General features: G+C 40.8%; 1 protein-coding gene across 1 annotated transcript in view; it reads right to left on the reverse strand.

Annotated features, from left to right (window-relative positions):
- The window catches only part of AFF3 (ALF transcription elongation factor 3), a 479,720-nt gene that overhangs the window by 61,095 nt on the left and 400,689 nt on the right, over positions 1 to 17,936 (reverse strand). The window contains exon 11 of the mRNA XM_054701906.1: positions 14,282 to 14,319. Within this exon, the coding sequence (XP_054557881.1) occupies positions 14,282 to 14,319 (38 nt within the window). The remainder of the gene's footprint in view (positions 1 to 14,281; positions 14,320 to 17,936) is intronic.

The raw sequence follows: 17,936 nt of genomic DNA on the forward strand, positions 1-17,936 counted from the left end.
ACGTCCAGCCAGCATATGGTGCCTCCCCAACCTGGACTTCCACTTAGGCCCAATGCTTGCAGCTAGTATGGCATACACTCCACATACAGAGACACACACTCAGATGGAAAATCAAGAGCAATGTCATACACAATCTTTCTGGAAGTGATAAGCTTATGCTACCATCTGAAAAGAGTGAGTGCAATTTTGATTTTAGTTACATCCATAGTTTCTATACAGATCCCTTTCCAGAATCTTGGCATTTTCTTATGCAATTTCCAATAAGGATCAAATGTTTTTTACAGAACATTTTGTTTGTAATGGTCTTTCAATCAAACCATGATCGAAATCATCACACTATCATACTATGTAAAGTTGTCAGTTAAAATACAGGGCACCATTGAAATTTGATTTTCAGATAGGCAATAAATAATGTGCAACATTAGGGATACAATTATACTAAAGCATTATTTGTTGTTCCTGTATTTTTATTTGCTAAACCTTAGCAACCTTAGGTTTGTGATCTTTCTTATCCCCCATCCACCATAAAAACACACAGTGTCAAGCACAGAGGAGACATTCCTGGAATGTTTGGGGATGAATCACTTAAGGTGGATGATTGGCACTTGGCAACAGCATCACTGTTCAATAATGTGCAGGGAATTCCTGCTGTAGATTTTGCAAAGTGTCTCCTGGGCTATTTAATGGGATTCTAGATGAAATGACACATGAGAGGATTAATTACAACTGATCACAGATCTGGAAGCTGGGGACTTGGGAATTCATATTTCAGGTTGCCAAAACTGTCTTTTACGAGCAATGTAACAGAACAGACAGTGTGATGGAGAACAGTCAGGAAATAAAAGTACAGGAGTGGTAAAATGTCACCTGAGTTGACTTCAAAGTCACAAAATTCAAGGTTAAAATATTGCTTTTTAAAGCATTTGAATGAGTTGAAAAGGATCATGTATTCACTTCCCCAGTGAAACAAAACTTCACAACTGCAGCACCCGACTGCTAATTTAGAAACATAAAGTAGTCATATGAGATTAGAATTTCTATAAAAAAAATTACTGAATAGCCTTCCAAAGCAGGTGTAGCAAATGCTGACACTGAAGGGTTTTTAGTGCACTAAACTACCAAGTTCTACTCATCCTAAGCTGCATTCTGTTGCATTTGGAGAAAAGGATACTGGAAGATGCTATTTTATTCAACAGAACACGTTTGGGAATAATGTGGGAATTAATAAAGACTTGCCCTCCTTGGGAAAGAAAGTGGTACCTGCAAACCTAGAGTTCATTTCCCAAACTCATGTTTATCATTGCCAGACAAAACATTTACAATGAAATACTACTCAGCAATAAAAAAGATGCAATTTTGTCACTTGTGACCATGTATGAAGTGTGAGGGTATTATGCTAAGTGAAATGAGCCAGATGGAGAAAGACAAATACCATTATGATTTAACTCATATGTGGAAGATAAAGAAACAAATGCACAACCAAATAAAATGAAAATAAACTCTTGGTTTATAAGAACAGACCGATGGTTACTAGAGGGGAAAAGGGCTGGGTAAAATGGGTAAAGGGGGTCAGTTGTATGGTGGTGGGTGGAAATTAGACCTTTGGTGGTGATCATAGTATATACACGTGTTGAAATATAATGCTGTATGCCTGAAGCTTCCATAAAGGTTATAAACCAAAGTTACTTTGATAAAAATTTAAAAAAGGAAGAAAAAGTTGCCAGTCTTCCCTAAGTTGGGATCAAGAGTTAAAGGGAAAGAAGGTGCTGGGGTGATGGAATGTTTTGACTTTTATTATTATTCATCAAGCTATTCAGGCTGCTTTTTCTTTTTTTCTGTTAGCAACTGTACTACCAAAAAGTATATAATCTGTAATTAGCTTTTTGTTTCATGCAGTTCTTTTGCAGCAGTAATGTCCTTAGGCCTGACAACAATACTTCAGGGTGGACAGAGTGAATATTACCATCCCCACTTTACAGATGAGAAAGAAGACTCAGAGGAACAGTGTGAAGGCTGTGCATGGGCGCACACTGGGTGCCAAGCTCTGACAGCCCCGTTATGGAGCTTGTCTTCCTGGGAAGGCAGGGGACGAAGCATCACAACTGTGATGAGTGTCTGGAGAGGCAAGCAGAGGGTGCTGTGGGGGAGGACAGTAAAGGCAGGCGGTCTGATCAGGGAGATGTGTAAGCTGCGACATGGCTTTAGGGCAGGAGCAGATCAGTAAGGGGGAGGTTGGCAGGGAGGGGGAAGGAGAACAGTTCCAGGCAGCCTATGCTGGGGTTGGGAAATGAGTCTGTGGCAGAGGCAGGGCTAAAGGGAAAGGGAGGAGTCAGGGGTGTGCCCTCCTGTTCAGACCTCCTGGTATCCAGGGTCGATGTGGTCTCCCCTACCCTAGAGCTCTATTTCATTCAACTGAGACAAGAAGATCAGGATGACTGATGACCTGAGTGCCCAGAAGAACAATGGGTGGGTAGAGTTCATATCTTAAAGACCCACGAGCTACAGAATTGCTATAGAGATGAGAGCAAAAGTTGACCTTCATTTTGATATGTTAGTGAATGGCTAATATTTCTCCAGCCAGTGGGAAGAAAAAAAGAAAACATCAAGAAATATAAGTCTTAGGAAAAAAAGGTTTGGCTTTCCTCTCGAACCATCCTATAAATCTAAGTAATGACCATGCACTTATTGTTTTTTTTTTTTTTTTTTGGTCATTTTATATTTTAAGTGCAGAACACAAATGGAGGGGGTGGGGGTGGGGGGGCTGAAATTCCTAGAACTAGTTTCTTGGAGAGAACAGACCTAGATGGGGTATGTTCTACCCGCAAGCCCCCAGTGGAGTCCTGCATGGGAGTCTGTTCATCCCTGTTTTATGTTCAAATATGGAGGGAGCCAAGAGTACTTCCCTTGCTTAAATGTGACTGCACATCTGAGCCTCTGCCACACAGGTGGGCGAGGGGAGAGAGCTGCTCTTTTTCTTGTTGGCAGCACTCAAGTCTATGCTGTGTGTGAGCAGCTAAAGGGATCAGATTTTGTCTTTCAGTGGGGCAGATGAGGTCCTAGGGGCACCAGGCACCAAGCAGCTGCACCTACGGCATCTGCCAGGTCCTCTCCGCTGGGGGACACACTGCCACCCTAAAGCCTGGCTCCAGCCAGCTCTCGCCCTTCATCAACCTTGTGCAAATGATTCCATTGCTCTAGGTTTCCATTTCTCCATGTGTAAAATGGGGACAATGGCATCCAAGGGCTGTCGGGAATGAGATGGGATGACATCCCGCTCCAGCTCAGGGCCTGGTGCAGCAGGCTTCCTACTCCAGATGCCTGAACACCACCTGCCTTTGTCAGAAAGGAATGGATTATCATTCAGCTTTATGTTCATCTTCCCACAACAGCAAGGGACCACATGACTGTTCTTTTGCAATTACATGAAAAGCTCAGTGACTCCAAAAGGAATAGAAATAGGGACCTTCTTTATGTTTTCCCTCCGAGATGTAAGAAATAACGCCATGCTTCAGTAGCATTCATGGCTGGAAGTGCCTTCACACATGTGTGTTACTTTCCTTCTCTCCTCCCCGTACCAGGATTGGACTGACTAAAAAGGGCTTCTGTCTCCATTTGAGAAATGTGGCCTAAAGTGGGTCCCTGCCTCACTGGCTGTGAAAAGGAAAAATGAGGCCACAGGGAGGCTAAATGGACAGAGCTGGGTTGGGCTGGGCTGGGCTTCAGGGAGGCCCTGTCCAACTGGCCAGCCTAGGGCCAGCAAGCAGGCTGACCTGGCCTGTGAAATGAAGAAAGGGACTATAGACTCACAAGTATTGGTTTGGTTTCAACATTTAATCTAGCTGATCTGTAATTAATTAGTGAGCCTTGACACACTGAACACTGCCTATCCGGACATGAGGAAGAATGGGTTGTGTAAAAACGCAAACCCAAGGCTACTGAGATAGCAGGAGAGGAGGCAAGGTTGAGGAATCATGGTCCTGAGTAACAGGAATGCAAATAACCTGGCTTTGACAGGGGCTGATGAGGCCAGTGGTGGGCACTGCTGCCTGTAGGCCGCTGGGCAGCAGCTGACTGGTCAGTCACTTGCCTGGGAGCCAGCACAGGGAAAGAAGCAGGGTGGAGTAGGGAAAGGTCAGGCCAATCCAGTGGATGGGGAGCATATTAACCTTTCAACAGCAGCAGGGGGGCTCATCGGGCTCCAAAATGCAGTCATCAAAGGTCAGCTAGCCAGCATGGCCTCACTGGCCCAAGGCTGCCTGGGTGGTGGGGGGCGGTGGCAGTCAATGGAATGGGACACCAGGAGGCTGATTGGGGAATGGAGAAGAGAAGTGAAGGAGCAGGCCCCTTGCCCAGCAGCTGGAGGGGCAGCGTGTTCCAGCTGGCTCCCGGAGTCTGAAGAGTGAAATAGCCCCTGGGAGGACTAGCTGGGAGGGGCTTTGGTTAGTTTTGTCCACTAAAAGTATATTCTAAAAAACGAAACAAAACAGAATTGGTGTCATAGTTTAAATAAACTTCCATCAAAAACAGCTAAGTAGCTTGGGTTTAAACAAAACAAAACAAAATAAACCAAAACAAAACAAAACAAAACAAAACAAAACAAAACAAACCAAACCAAACCAAACCAAACCAAAACAAAACAAAGCAAAACAAAAGAATCCTAATCTATTGACTTTCAAACTACCCACCAACCACAAATGTTTCTCCAGCTGGTCCTCACTTAGTAAAGACTAGACAAGAGGGTTATATCTAAAGACAGTAGCATCAGTGAGTTAAGAAACACACAATTGCAAAGGGGGCCAACAGTCTAGGGTAAAGGACTATGGGTACTTTGGTGGTGGGTGTGGTGTGGGGACTTAATCTGAGGAGGAAGGAATCTGTTTCCCTAAATCAGATATGGTGTTGTAAACCAATGTTACCTTAATTAAAAGAGAAAAAAGAAATATATTAACAACGCATCTTTTTCGTATCTTCTGGGTTTTTTTTTTTTTCCCCTGTACAATATATTCTTTGTCACCCTTGGGTTCCTTTTAAATTAAGTTTAATTTCCTAAATCTGGGTCAGTAACATGGGGACCACAAAGGTGGGTGAGGGGAGAGACTACAGATTGCATCTTCATGTGTCATCAGCTTAAATGTTTTAACAGAAATGGCCACCAGTTAACCAACATGATCTGGGCAGGACAGCAAACACTTGATTTGATCTAAGTAGCTAATTAGCTATATATTTAAAAAATCCGTAGACAGTAGTGACAAATATTGAAAACAATTGTAATTACACAATAGGTTTACTTAATGCCAACTTTGAGACATCTTTTTTGGATACACTAAAAAAAATTGGATACCTTAAACATGAAATGAGTAACAGATATTGGACACACAGTGTACTGCCATCCGTGGTTCAGCAGGGACAACTACATGATCTTCAAAAGGAGTATGACGGGAAGTATTTTACCTCCATCACTTTATCTACTTAGTCTGACAGAACAAGGCCAAAAAGGGAACATATAATGTAGACAATAATGGATGAAAGCTAGCAATTTTTTTATTTTTTATATATATATTTTATTTTATATATTTTTTACATCATTTTTCATTTTTGTAATGTATGGATTTTTATCTTGGCAATATTCCCCATACAATCCCCCCCCCCCTTATTTTGACCCTAATCCCTCTTCCCCTTCACCCTCTGTAATGTGTCTCTGGTTTATAGCTGCTTGTTGATTTTGATTTTTACTTTATTATAATTAGTCTTTTTCCTGGTCCCTTATTTAGGTTTTCTAAATTCCTGCTATGAGTGAGATCATCCAGTATATTCTACTCCTCGGTATTTATTTACCCTAAGGACACAGAAACATTAATTCAAAAGGGCACCTGCACCCCTTTGTTTATGGCAGCACTATTTACAACAGCTAAGCTATGGAAATAACCCAAATGCCCCAAAATAGATGACTGGATCAAGAAGATGTGGTACATCTACACAATGGAATATTACTCAGCAATCAAAGATAGACTCATGCAATTTACAGCAACATAGATGGAGCTGGAAGGGATCATGCTCAGTGAAATAAGCCAGAAAGAAAAATCTAGCAATTTAAAGTATGGTTTTCATGGTTATGTCACTCCATATATGGGGTGTCTAGTTCCGCCCCCACCCCCAGTCCCCTTCAGGAAGCAGGTTAAATGGAAAGCGTGGATGATGAGTTCTGCTCTTCCCTGGTCACACACCCCAGCTACTGGAGCAGGGGAGGAGGTGGTGTCCGTTGGAGTGCTTCTCCTCTAGTGGGGAAGGAAGGCTGGAACCTCTAGCCTGTACTCCTGCACCTCCAGCCAGGAGGGAGACCATGCTTTCCCACTCTAGACTTATGGGAAAGGAGATCATCCTGAAGATCTAGGGATTTTAGTATATACAGGGACATATATTCACTTTTTCCTTTTTTTTTTTTTTTTGGTGGTAAAATAGACATAAAATGTACCACCGTAACCATTTTCAAGTGTACAACTGAATTAAGTACAATCACATCCTTGTGCAGCTGTCACCAGAGATAAAACCTTTCTAAGTCGGCCCTTCCTGTTCCCATAGTGATTGTGGGCATTGACTAAAAGGGTTAAAACCTTCTTTCATTGGAGGCCCCTCCTGCTGTTTCCTAGCTCAGACAATGGGCAGCAACATTAACCTCCAGGTCTCCCCCTAAGTCCCTGAGCCAACTTAAAGGGCACTTAGTGGCTTCATACAACTTGTTATTTATTTACTCAAAAGACTGTAACAGTTTCTTCCAGGCTGTTCTGTTCTATTGTATAAAGTACAGGTTTGGGACCTTTAAACTGTATGTTATTTACCTGATAGAACTCAATGGCTTCTCTGGAGCCATTGAATTTTATTGTGGAAATTAGTACAAGGGGGGCTTTTTAAAAGCTGAGTTTTAGACCTGACAGCCTGCATTTGCTTGTGATTTTCATGCAGCCAATTGAGCTAACAGGCCACCGAAAGGTGGCAAGGAACACTTCAGTGGCCTCTCCCAAAGGAGCAGTGAGGCTGAGGTGTCTTCTCATGTGGATGCTGAAGGGCATCCTGAGCACTGTCCCCTCTTTACATGATCCCCCAGAAGATCTCTGTCAGAGATCTCCCATGTTATATGCATGCCCCACCCCCACCCCAGACATCCTTTCTTTATTATTTGATGGGGTGGTGGTTACTGAAGTGCCTGAGAGCATTGACTGGAGTCAGACCACTTGGAGGCTTACTGACCAAAGACTGTGGGTTAAGTTTTGTGTCTCTGGAAATCCAGATTCATTAGGATTTTAGAGAGAATATTTGGAAAATAAGCTTTATCTCACATAAAGTTTCACTGAAAACATCTCTTTAAGGTCCTTGGTGAGGAGGTTGTAAGGATTAAATGAAGTGAAGCATATGAGATGCTTATGACACCGACATGATGATCTATAAGAACAGTGGTTAAGTACGCATGCCTGGACAGCTGTTCCACATGGCAGGTGAGGCATGTCTACCTTTCCTTGATCGCACTGCAAACTCGGGGGCAGAGGGATCCATGGTCATGGATTTTCCATAGAGACTACCCTGGGGACTGAGTACTGTAAATATTCATAGAATGAATGAAGGAGAAGCATGCGTCATTGGTGGAGATACTATGGGAGAGTGTTTTCAGCTGTGTCAATAGCATGGAGCACAGCAACAAGAAGTGGGGAGGGGTGAGAGGAGGAACCAGAGGTCTTCTGACCTCTCTCTTTCTCCATGCACGAGGGCATCACATACTTTTTAGTTACTAATTTCTAATTCAATTCTACTAAAATGTAATTGCACTGGGTGACTTCAATCTTTTGCGTCTTTTTTCCCTGAAATTTTCTTCTTGAATGTTGGACTGGTATTTTTTTTTTTTATCATCCCCCCTACCTTCCACCTGCATGGCATTTTATAGTGTTTCTCAGTTCTGTAGCATTTTAGAGGCATGCCCTTTAGTGAAACACTCTTGAACATGGACTTCAACCTCCTGAGGCTGCCGTGCTGGTTAGCCAGTTTCAGAAGAGCCTTTTCCCAAAGCTGCCATCCATTAACCGCAAAACATTGATCTTTATTCATTCATTGATTTGCTTATTGTCTGTGTTCATTCATCAGATAACTTATTGCATCTCTCCACTGTCAGCAACTGTTACTAGGTGCTAGGGTTGTAAAGAAAGGGCAACTATACCTGAAGTGGTAGGATTATTGTAATTATTATTAGAAACATAAAGAGTATTAGTACAGACAGTAGATGATTTGTTAGAATGCAAACTATGGCCACATGGTTTGTCCCACCAAGCCTGCTCTGCTGCTGCATGATGGGGGATGAGAGAGTTACACTCCCTGCCAATCAGGGGGCCTGCAGTCCAGTCCTAGCTTTGCCACTGGCTACCTTGTTACCTTGGGTGAGTATATCACCTGTCCCAAGTTTTTTTTTTAAATTTCTTATTTGTATAGTGGTCCCTTCCTATCTGACAGGGCTGTTAGGAGGGTCATATAATGAGACAGTCAGTGTGACAGTGCTTCTGAACTCAAAAGCTCTTAAAAGCTTTTATCCACTTGGTGGACCAAAGGACTGCATTACAAAGAATGCCTTGAGTTGTAGAGACTAGAGATCCTGTGGATCCTCAGGGCAAGATTGATACATCAAATAACTCATTGTGCCTCCTAGTGGCCAGGAACTGTGTTGGGTGCTAGGGATGAAATGATAATTCTGCCAGAAATGTTAAGGTTACTTATTATACTTATCAGTAGAGACAAATACAGTATTACTACAACCGAGTAAGTTGTTTGTTGGTATCTAAAGCATGATGTGTCACCTTGGCATCTTCAAAGCTGCAACTTTAAAACTTTCTTAAAAGCCCCCCATGAACCCCTTTAGGACCCATAAAGACTCTTAGTGGTGGGCCTCTCCGGTGGTGCAGCGGTTGAGCGCTGGGTTGCGAAGCTGCCCGCAGCCTCTGCAGCGCCAGTTCGATCCCCGGCTGCTCCCGGCCACCAGAGGGTCCCACAAGGCGCACAGACCTCTCCTGCCACCTGCTGCTCCCCTCAGTCCTTCTGCCTGCTCTGCTCCCCGCTCTGGCTCTGGTGAATTCTCTCACCCTCCCCGCGCTTCTGACTGTACCCAGTGCTTATATAAATAAATAAATAAATAAATAAATAAATCTTTAGAAAAAAAAAAAAAGACTCTTAGTGGTACATGGCAATTATGACTCTCCTCTTATGATTGTCAGGGACACAGTGTAAAATTTCACCTAGAAACTTACACCTCTGCGCTGGTGACCACCCCCACACCTGGCTTTGCTCTGCTGAAGCTGGTTTCCACCTGGCAGTGGGTCAGGGAGATGAAGCTAGATACATAGCTCCACTGTATGACTCCACGATGGCCCTGCCTGCCCGTCAACATGGAGCCTATCCAGTCCTACTTTTAGATGCAGACTAGAAACAAGCAGAGGTAAAGCCCCTTCATTTTTAGCTATTCCTCATTTATTTCATTTCATTATATTTTTCCTAATGGAAAGGGGAGACTTGATGGGTGAGATTTATTTGAGAAAGTGCAAAATTGAGCATAGCAAATGTAGAAACCCAAAAAGCCCATTCCTTTGCATAGCCAGCTCCTTGCTGGACAGTGTAGCTAAGAGCAACAGCTCATGGTCACTTCTGTTCACCATGGCATCCCTGCACCAGCACAGTGCCTAGAAGGGCAGGAGGGATGCGCTCTATAAATACTTGTGGCATAAATGCATAAATCAATGGCAGTTATTTGGATTTCAATATAAATGAATCCTAGACCTGAGATATTGCCAGATGGGCAGACAGGTTACAGTCTGGTGATGCATCTCCAAGGCTATAAAAATATAGCCATTTCTGGAGTCACAGGCTGACATTTCGGAAGATGATTATATGCACAATTTAACCACATGGCCGTTCTTGCCCTCCAAGTACCAGCGATTCAACAACTGTTTTCATGTTGGTTTTCTTGCTCATTCCTTTCTTTTTTTTAAAGTCAAGCACAATTTTTCCCCCCAGCTTCTCATATTTCTAGCAGAATGTGATTTATTCATATGAAATTATGCTCCATTTTTATAAAACCCAAGTTACTGCAAATGATGCTTGAGGTTTCACAGAAAATATTAATTCCTGATTTGCTGCTATAAAGCATCCCTGCTTGCTCTGCAGCAGCTCTGTCATTCTGAGACAGATGGAGGCAGTCCAAGGGTATGATTAACTTCTTAGTCCTGGCAATTTCCTAGTGCTCCTCTTGCCCTAGATTTCAAGATTGACCTCCAGTTTCTCTGCAAATGCACAGTTGCTCAGCTTGATAAATCACACAAATCCTCTTTTTGATCACAGTTATCTACTATTTACTACTTATGAAGGGAAGTTAATCGTATTCAGAGGCACTTCATATGCTGCACACATATCCTTCCTCCTTCCTAAGGGCACTTTGCATATTTTCCACATTACCAGTGATGTGGCGGCTTTCACAGTGCACTGCTTCTACACCAAAGACAGACCCCCATCAATGAACGTCACGCCTATTTATCCCTGTTCTCTCCTGCCTCACTTGAACCCATCCAAAACAATAATCCATAAGAGGCAAAGCATCTGAAAGGCATGTTACAGGGAGTGAATAAGTAAGGACGATAGTGGTTAGTGCTCTTTTATGAATAGAGGTTTTCTTATAGTTGGCTTGTTTACCTCATTGAGATTTTTTCCCCCTTGTCCTGCCTTGTTTTCTTGCCCTTTTTTTTTTTAAAAAAAAAGATTTACTTATTTATTTATACAAGCACTAGGTAACAGTCAGAAGAGTGGGAGGGTGAGAGAATTCCCCAGAGGCAGAGTGGGGAGCAGAACAGACAGACTGACGAAATAAACTGCTGAGAGGAGCAGCGGGTGAGGCAGGAGAGGTCTGTTCGCTATGTGGGACCCTCACCAGCCAGCCGGGGATCAAACCAATGCTGGGCCAGCTTCACAGCCCAGCGCTCAACTGCTGCGCCACCGGGGAGGCCCCTTGTTTTCTTGTTTTTTTAAAAATAATATTATCTGAAGCAACAGTGGGTCTTCTGGCTGGTCAGATGATCCTCAAATGGCATAAAACAGATGAAAATTCTACATAAAAGAAGAACACCAGCAAAAACCCACCATCTCACCCTTGCAACAATTGTTCCTGTCACTGCAGGGTGACACACATTTAGTAGGGCTGAAGCCTGAATCTGCCTAGACACTGGAATCCAGTTTTGACTTGCAGTGCACTTTGTTTATTGTGGCTGAACCATTGCTCAGACAAAACCAAAAAAAAAAAAAAAAAAAGCAAAGGGTTTTCTGTGGCTGTGACCACAGATGTTTTTTAAATTTAGGTATTGAGGATATCATGGTCTATTCTATTAAGGTTGTATATTAATTGCTAAAGACTCACTGTACTGAAGCATACAGTCTTAACCTAGAAAAGAAAGGTAAATATCACTCCTTTTCTTTATAACTAGTTCTATCAGGTCAGTCTCAAAGCCCTGAAGGCAGGCTTTCTTATGGGGAAACAGAAGAATATTAGTTTTCCACAGTGTAAAGTCAATTCCCCCAACAACCCCAAGACAGCCAAATCCTATTTCCTCATCAAGTTTTACATCTTGGAACAAAATGGCTCTATTCCTGTATCAAATACCCTGCAAATACCCTGGTGTTCACTGGGTACTTTAGTCATAAGGCTGCATAGAAGTGGAATGGGCCCATGGATGAGTGAACTAGCAGGACACTGAGACAAGGAGCCTGTGGTTGTTTGGCGTGAGCTCACAGAGGCTTTCTGCCCAATTTCAGAATTACAGAACTCAGACAGCACCCTGAAAGTCTGAAAAGCGCTTTTTTCCCCCCTCTAGGACAAAAATGAAAGTGCTGCCTAGTCAATATGGAATTTTATATCAAGAGGTGATAACAGGTGGGAAACAAAAGAAGGAAAAAGAAGAGTTTGTGTATAACAGATTAATACTGTGGGGGGGGTAGATCTCTACCTTAGAAAGGTCATAACCTGGGGGTGGGGGTGGGGGCTGGTTTACTTAGTTCCGTTCTCAGCCTAAGGTGGTTCCTCTGATAGGCAGAATATGAGGTAATTCATGCAGTGGTCTAAACTCAAATCACACTGATCCTTCTCTAAAAAATGCTGGTTTATTGCATGTACCAAGTTATGTGATAGAAATGACATCACATGATAAGTTAGCATTTTCTAATTTAAGTAAATTTAAGTAAATTAATGCAATTAATTCAGCAGGTATTTTAAATTCTTATTTTGAAAAAAAATTAAATCATATCTCCAAATAATTGTTTCTTATCATATCTCCAAATAGATGTTTCTTACTTATGGAAATTATAACGCGTGGCCCCCAAAACAGTTCAGAGAAGGTAACTTTACATAACTCCATTGTTAGAATAACAAGTCAACTCATCATCTGGAAATGAACACAGTTCCCCCAATTTTGAACAGAAAACCTGTTAGATTTAAGAAATACTATCCTATACTTAAAGATACAGAAATTCATAATAAGCATAATGACAATGAGAACCTCTGTTACTATTTCAAAGGAATGGACTTTTTTCCCTCATAGTATTCTGCATTTAGCAGCTATAAAATCAACAGGGGCTAAGAGGCTAACTTACCTGTCAACTGTTTTAGAAGAGAGACTATCAAAAACAAAGTCAAAGGGAATAGCATCCATTACTTATTATTAAAATCTACATACATTTTCTACCCTAGCCAGATTCATGTATTTTTTAGGGAAGAAGTCTTAGAACATCTCAGTCCTGGTTTCTGATGACTTTATTTGTAACCAGGACTTTCAAGGAGTCCACATTTTCCTAAAATAGGTTTTGCTTCTTTCTATCAAAGGTCATAATGACATTTTGTGTCAGTACATGTACCTTCATCGAAATAAAATTTATATACCATAAAGTTCATCTATTTAAAGTAATCGGGGTTGTGAAACCATCACCATAATTTTATTTTACATTTCATCATCCCTAAAAGAAACCTTGTAACTGTTGGAAATAATATAACATTCTAAACTTCTCAATGAAGTTTGTGGAAAGAATTGCTTGCTTGAGAAATGGAGGGAAGAAAAAGGAAATATAGATAGGAAAGGAATTTTAAATATGTTTCGATCCAGGGTCTCTCCTCCTTCTACCAACAGAGTCTGGAGTAGTATAGTTATTAGTTTTTGTGATAATCCCAGAAACATTTTCAGAAGACCACATGGCAGAGACGCTAGAGCACACAGGCTTCTGTAGTTGTCATGGGGAAGGCATTTTAATTGGAAAAAAAAAAAACTAAAAAACTCAGGCTCAGTCTGCCACCACGGAGAAAATGCTTTTCACCGAGGAGCTCAGATAATTCACAAAGTGACATGTTTCACCTCTGAGAAGTACTGAACAGAGCTGGTTTATACAATGATTGCTCATTCCACACAAAAAGAAATGGAAAGGAAGGGAGGGTAGTGAAGGTTGGCCAGACAACACTCAGATGCTTGCCAGTCAGCTGAGGAAGCACCTCCTCCAGCTGTTTCTAAAAATGTAAGACCCTCATTTGTGTAGAGATGCAGAGGCTTCATCTTTACCTCCTTACAATTCTTTAAAACACACAGACACCACCCCCTGCCCCAAACAGTAAGGAAAAATCAAAACCTTTCTATTCTGGAAAGTAACTTTACATATCCCTGTTCAACTATCTTCATATAGTCTTCAGCCAAATCAGGAAATGAAATACAGTTTTGCTGTGCTTATTGATTAGGTTTATCTCATTCAGTAACAAAAACAGAGAGAACAAAACAAAGTGTAGAAAGACAGGCATCAGGATCATGAACTGGGGTGCGTGCATAAAGTATTAGAATCTCATCAAAACACAAATAGTGCCTGGTGAAATCATATGGAAAAGTTTGAAGAAAACATCTCAAAATAAGTGAAGTACTTATTGCTGAAAAATGAGCTTAGATCTCAACCAATTTCAAAGTTCAGAATTTACTATGCCATTCAGCCCTTTCAAGTTTGTCTCTTGTTTCATTGCACAACAAGGGATTCTTCATACTTTTTATGAAATACAACAAGGCGATTTTTGCAGCAATAAACTTCACACATGCATGACAAATCCAAGCATGCAAAATGTTTAACATCCCAGTTCACAGATACTTTAGGGACAGAATCCGATTATGAATTATATGCCACAATAAATAGGGCTCAATGTTTCATAAAGCAATTTATAGTTCATAAAAATGACAAAATGTACCTGTCAGACAGAGCGTGGAGAGCAGTTCTCTGGGCTGCCTGTTGGAAGAAAGGGCAGAGATGTTTATTTAATATTCTGACTTTTAAATTATGTGCTCAATCAACACTTAAAAAAAAAATCTGTGCCATACACATTTTTTTTTTCTGGCCAAATATTGAACTCCTAGCAACCCAGAGAGCACTATCATGTTGGAAACATTCCTGAAGAATGAACTGAAGCACCTGTGGTGCCCACCTGCTGTCAGGAGCTGAGCCTGGGGAAGCAGGCAGCAGGACAAGTAAGTTGGACAGGAACCTCCAAAAGGATTGGAGCTACTTCATTTTTACTCACTTTTCAGTGATTTTCACTTTTTATAGGCTGATTTCTTTCTGGTTGATCTATTAGCATAGTATTATCTTTCAATGTATTAAAACAATCATTAAAATCACCATGAGCATAAATGTATGGTTATCATTAATGTAATAATTATAAAAAACACACCAATAACTTATTTCTACCTGTTTCTACCAATAACTTGTTTATCCATACATAAACTGTATGGGCAATCTATAAAAAAAATTAAAAAACCAAACTAACTAAAAATAAGAAACTCAACTTTCAGACCATGACTGGAATACCTACAAATTGATGTATCCTGGGTTGGTGGTACCTGTTGAGAATAACTCAACAGTGATGGACGTGATGCTGGGACCAAAAGTTCTTCTGGTCTTAGAGACCTGACACCCCCCCAGTCACTAAGCAATGTCTTTCTGTTTCCTCACTCTTCAGTCCATCCACATGGTGTGTGTTCAAAACACACTCAACACAGAGGTACTTAGCACCATCAATTCCTGCACCACTATTTTTAATGCTGGTTTTGAATGGCTATTTAATTTGTATTTACTCTATATCACCAAAAACTTTACAGAGGAGGACTCATCCATCAAGAAAGCAGATGAGAATATGTTAAATGTTTTAAACAATTTTTTGAGGAGAGAAATCTATTGGCATTAGATTAAAACTGTATGTCACAGGCCAGAGCAGAGACCACTGAAATTTTTTTACCGCCTGCTTGCTTTAAAAAAAACTTTGGCTTTTGCACACTATTTTATTTTACTGTTGGAAACTAATAAAATAAATAAACTTTGGAATTAAATAGAAGAAAAAAATTACTTAGGTGACTCATGATTGAAGTCTGAAAAACTACTCATAGTAAACTAGATGAATTGCCCAATTTTCTTCTTGCAGAAGTTGCATGTTACAGTAACCATATTTTTCTCTTCCTAAATTGCCTCCTCTTGTAGCTTTCCCCTTATTTAGTTCTCAGCAAAAATAGGTTGAGGGGGTTAAGAGAATGCTTCATTGATCTTTCCTGAGTTCATTACTCATTCACGAATGATTCTGAAGCATAAGTTTATGATACATAACAAGTTTTCTTTCAGAATAATCATTTTCCAGCTTCCCCTCAAGAGATGACATCTTTTCTCTGTCTTTATTATAGAAAGCTTGGTGCTTGGGAACATAATCAGTAGACATTCAGGTTTCAATATATTCTAAATGAATTATCAGTCACTATCTGTTATTGAAAGGAAATCAAAGAGGAAATTAAGTGCCCTTATTGTAATTGGGTCATGCATAGAACAAGTTCATGGATATTGGAGTGGGGAGGAGAACAAAGGGAAGAGGCTGAAATTCAGAATGGTCTCAGGATGATCCAATTTATTTCTTACTTGATATAAACAGTACTAACCATTGGATGTTTCTGTAATTCAATCTGAGGTACTTATTATGTGCAGCTATTGAGCTTGACTTGGGTGACAGTCAAAATAGACAAAGTCCTAGATGTGAGCCATACATGAAAAGTCAAATACATACAAGAATTCTAGATGACAAGGCCCATGACTGAAGAGGATAGGGGCTGTGAAATAGAATGTGACAGGGACCTCATGGAATGTACAGTCATGGGAGGCTCACTAAGTAAGGGATAATGCAGCTCATGTCTGAAGGACAAAGAAGAGTTATAGAATCAGAGAGGGGACAGGTGAGGAAAGAAAGGCTTCATGCAGGGAAATCAGCTGGGAGCTAAGGCCAGAGGCAGGTTCAGTTGAAAAACTGCAAGGTCAATATGAGTGGTGGGAGCATTGACAGATCCCAGGATTTTGGAAGCCAATTTAAGAATTTTTATTATTGGGCATCTCTGGTGGCGCAGGCGGTTGAGCGCCTCACTGTGAAGCTGTCCACAGCCTCTGCAGCGTGGGTTTGATTCCGGCCTGCTGGTGAGAATTCCACATGGCGAAGCAGACCTCTCCTGTCTCATCCGCTGCTCCCCTCAGCAGTGTATTTCTTCTGTCTGCCTGTTCTGTTCCCTGCTCTGTCTTTGGTGAATCTTCTCACCCTCCCGCATTTCTGGCCTATACCCCGGTTCTTGTATAAAAAGAAATAAATCTTTAAAAAAAAACAGACTTTATTTTATTAACCACAGGACAATAAGAAGTAACTGTAGGGCTTTTATTAGGGAGAGGTGGGGGAAAGATATGTGGGACCTGACTACATATTCTTTATACCTTCCGATGAATCTATAATTAGATAAATAGAACAGATAGAGAGTGAGGCAATATGACTTACATTTTTCAAGTACCATGCTGACTTCTAAGTGGTGATAAAATTTGGGTAGGGAGGAATAATATTTGACATTATTGCAGCCATCCAGGTAAGAGAAGTATATGGTGGCAGGAGTGATGAAGAATGTTTGTGTTACATTTTGGAGGTGAATTTGAAGGAATTAGTGATTGACTGGATGTGGCAGGTCATGGGAGGTGCTGGGAACGAATTGCAGGGTTCCTACTTGAACAGCTGGTATGGATGGAAAGCCACTGATTGGGTGGGCAAGACAGGCATAGGAGCAGGGACAAAGGTGGAGATTTATTTGGGTTGTGAAGTTCAAGATGCTTCTGGGATGCTGAGTAGAGATGCTGAGTAGATAGCTGGGTATGTGAGGTTGAAGCTGTTAATTGCCAATTAAATACAAAAATATCATGTCTTTAGCAAATAATAGTTATAAAAAGGAGATATATGGTTAATTTTTGGATATACATTTTGCTATTATAAGTAGAACTTAGAATGCAAATGGTTAGAATGCATTTTTTTTCCTCTATTCCACATGCAAGTAAACGCTATCTTTACTATTACCAGTATCAGGTTTTCCATGCTGACAGGGGAGATATCTCTGCAGCAGTGATTTTAATCACTGCTTCACCAGTATTAGGGACATTATATCTACATTCAACTACTTGACTAAATGCTATGGCAGCTAATCTTAATTCATTTGTGTTTTACTGTTACTGAAGCATGCTGTGAAATTTCGATGGGATCAGATAACTTTATGGGAATTCTGCCTAGTAAAGTCTTACTTTTTTCCCCTTATCATTCTTCTTCAAGTTGAAACTTGTATTTATTAATTTGTTTCACTGCTTAATTTCCTTATATATCTATTAACATATTTTATGTTTCATTAACTTAACTTTTATGCTGTTATTTTCAATTTAGTCATAGTTGATGAGTCTCTAACTTTTTATGTTCTGAGCTTCCATTTGGCATTTTTTTTCAATCCACTTAGTAATATTTGCAAGACAAAGAAAATAATCTTACTCTCCTTTATCCTCTGTGATAATGAGTA

The sequence above is a fragment of the Talpa occidentalis genome, unplaced genomic scaffold, assembly GCF_014898055.3.
Source record: "Talpa occidentalis isolate TD23 unplaced genomic scaffold, MPIMG_talOcc4v2.1 talOcc4.5, whole genome shotgun sequence".
In the NCBI taxonomy this organism is placed as follows: domain Eukaryota; kingdom Metazoa; phylum Chordata; class Mammalia; order Eulipotyphla; family Talpidae; genus Talpa; species Talpa occidentalis.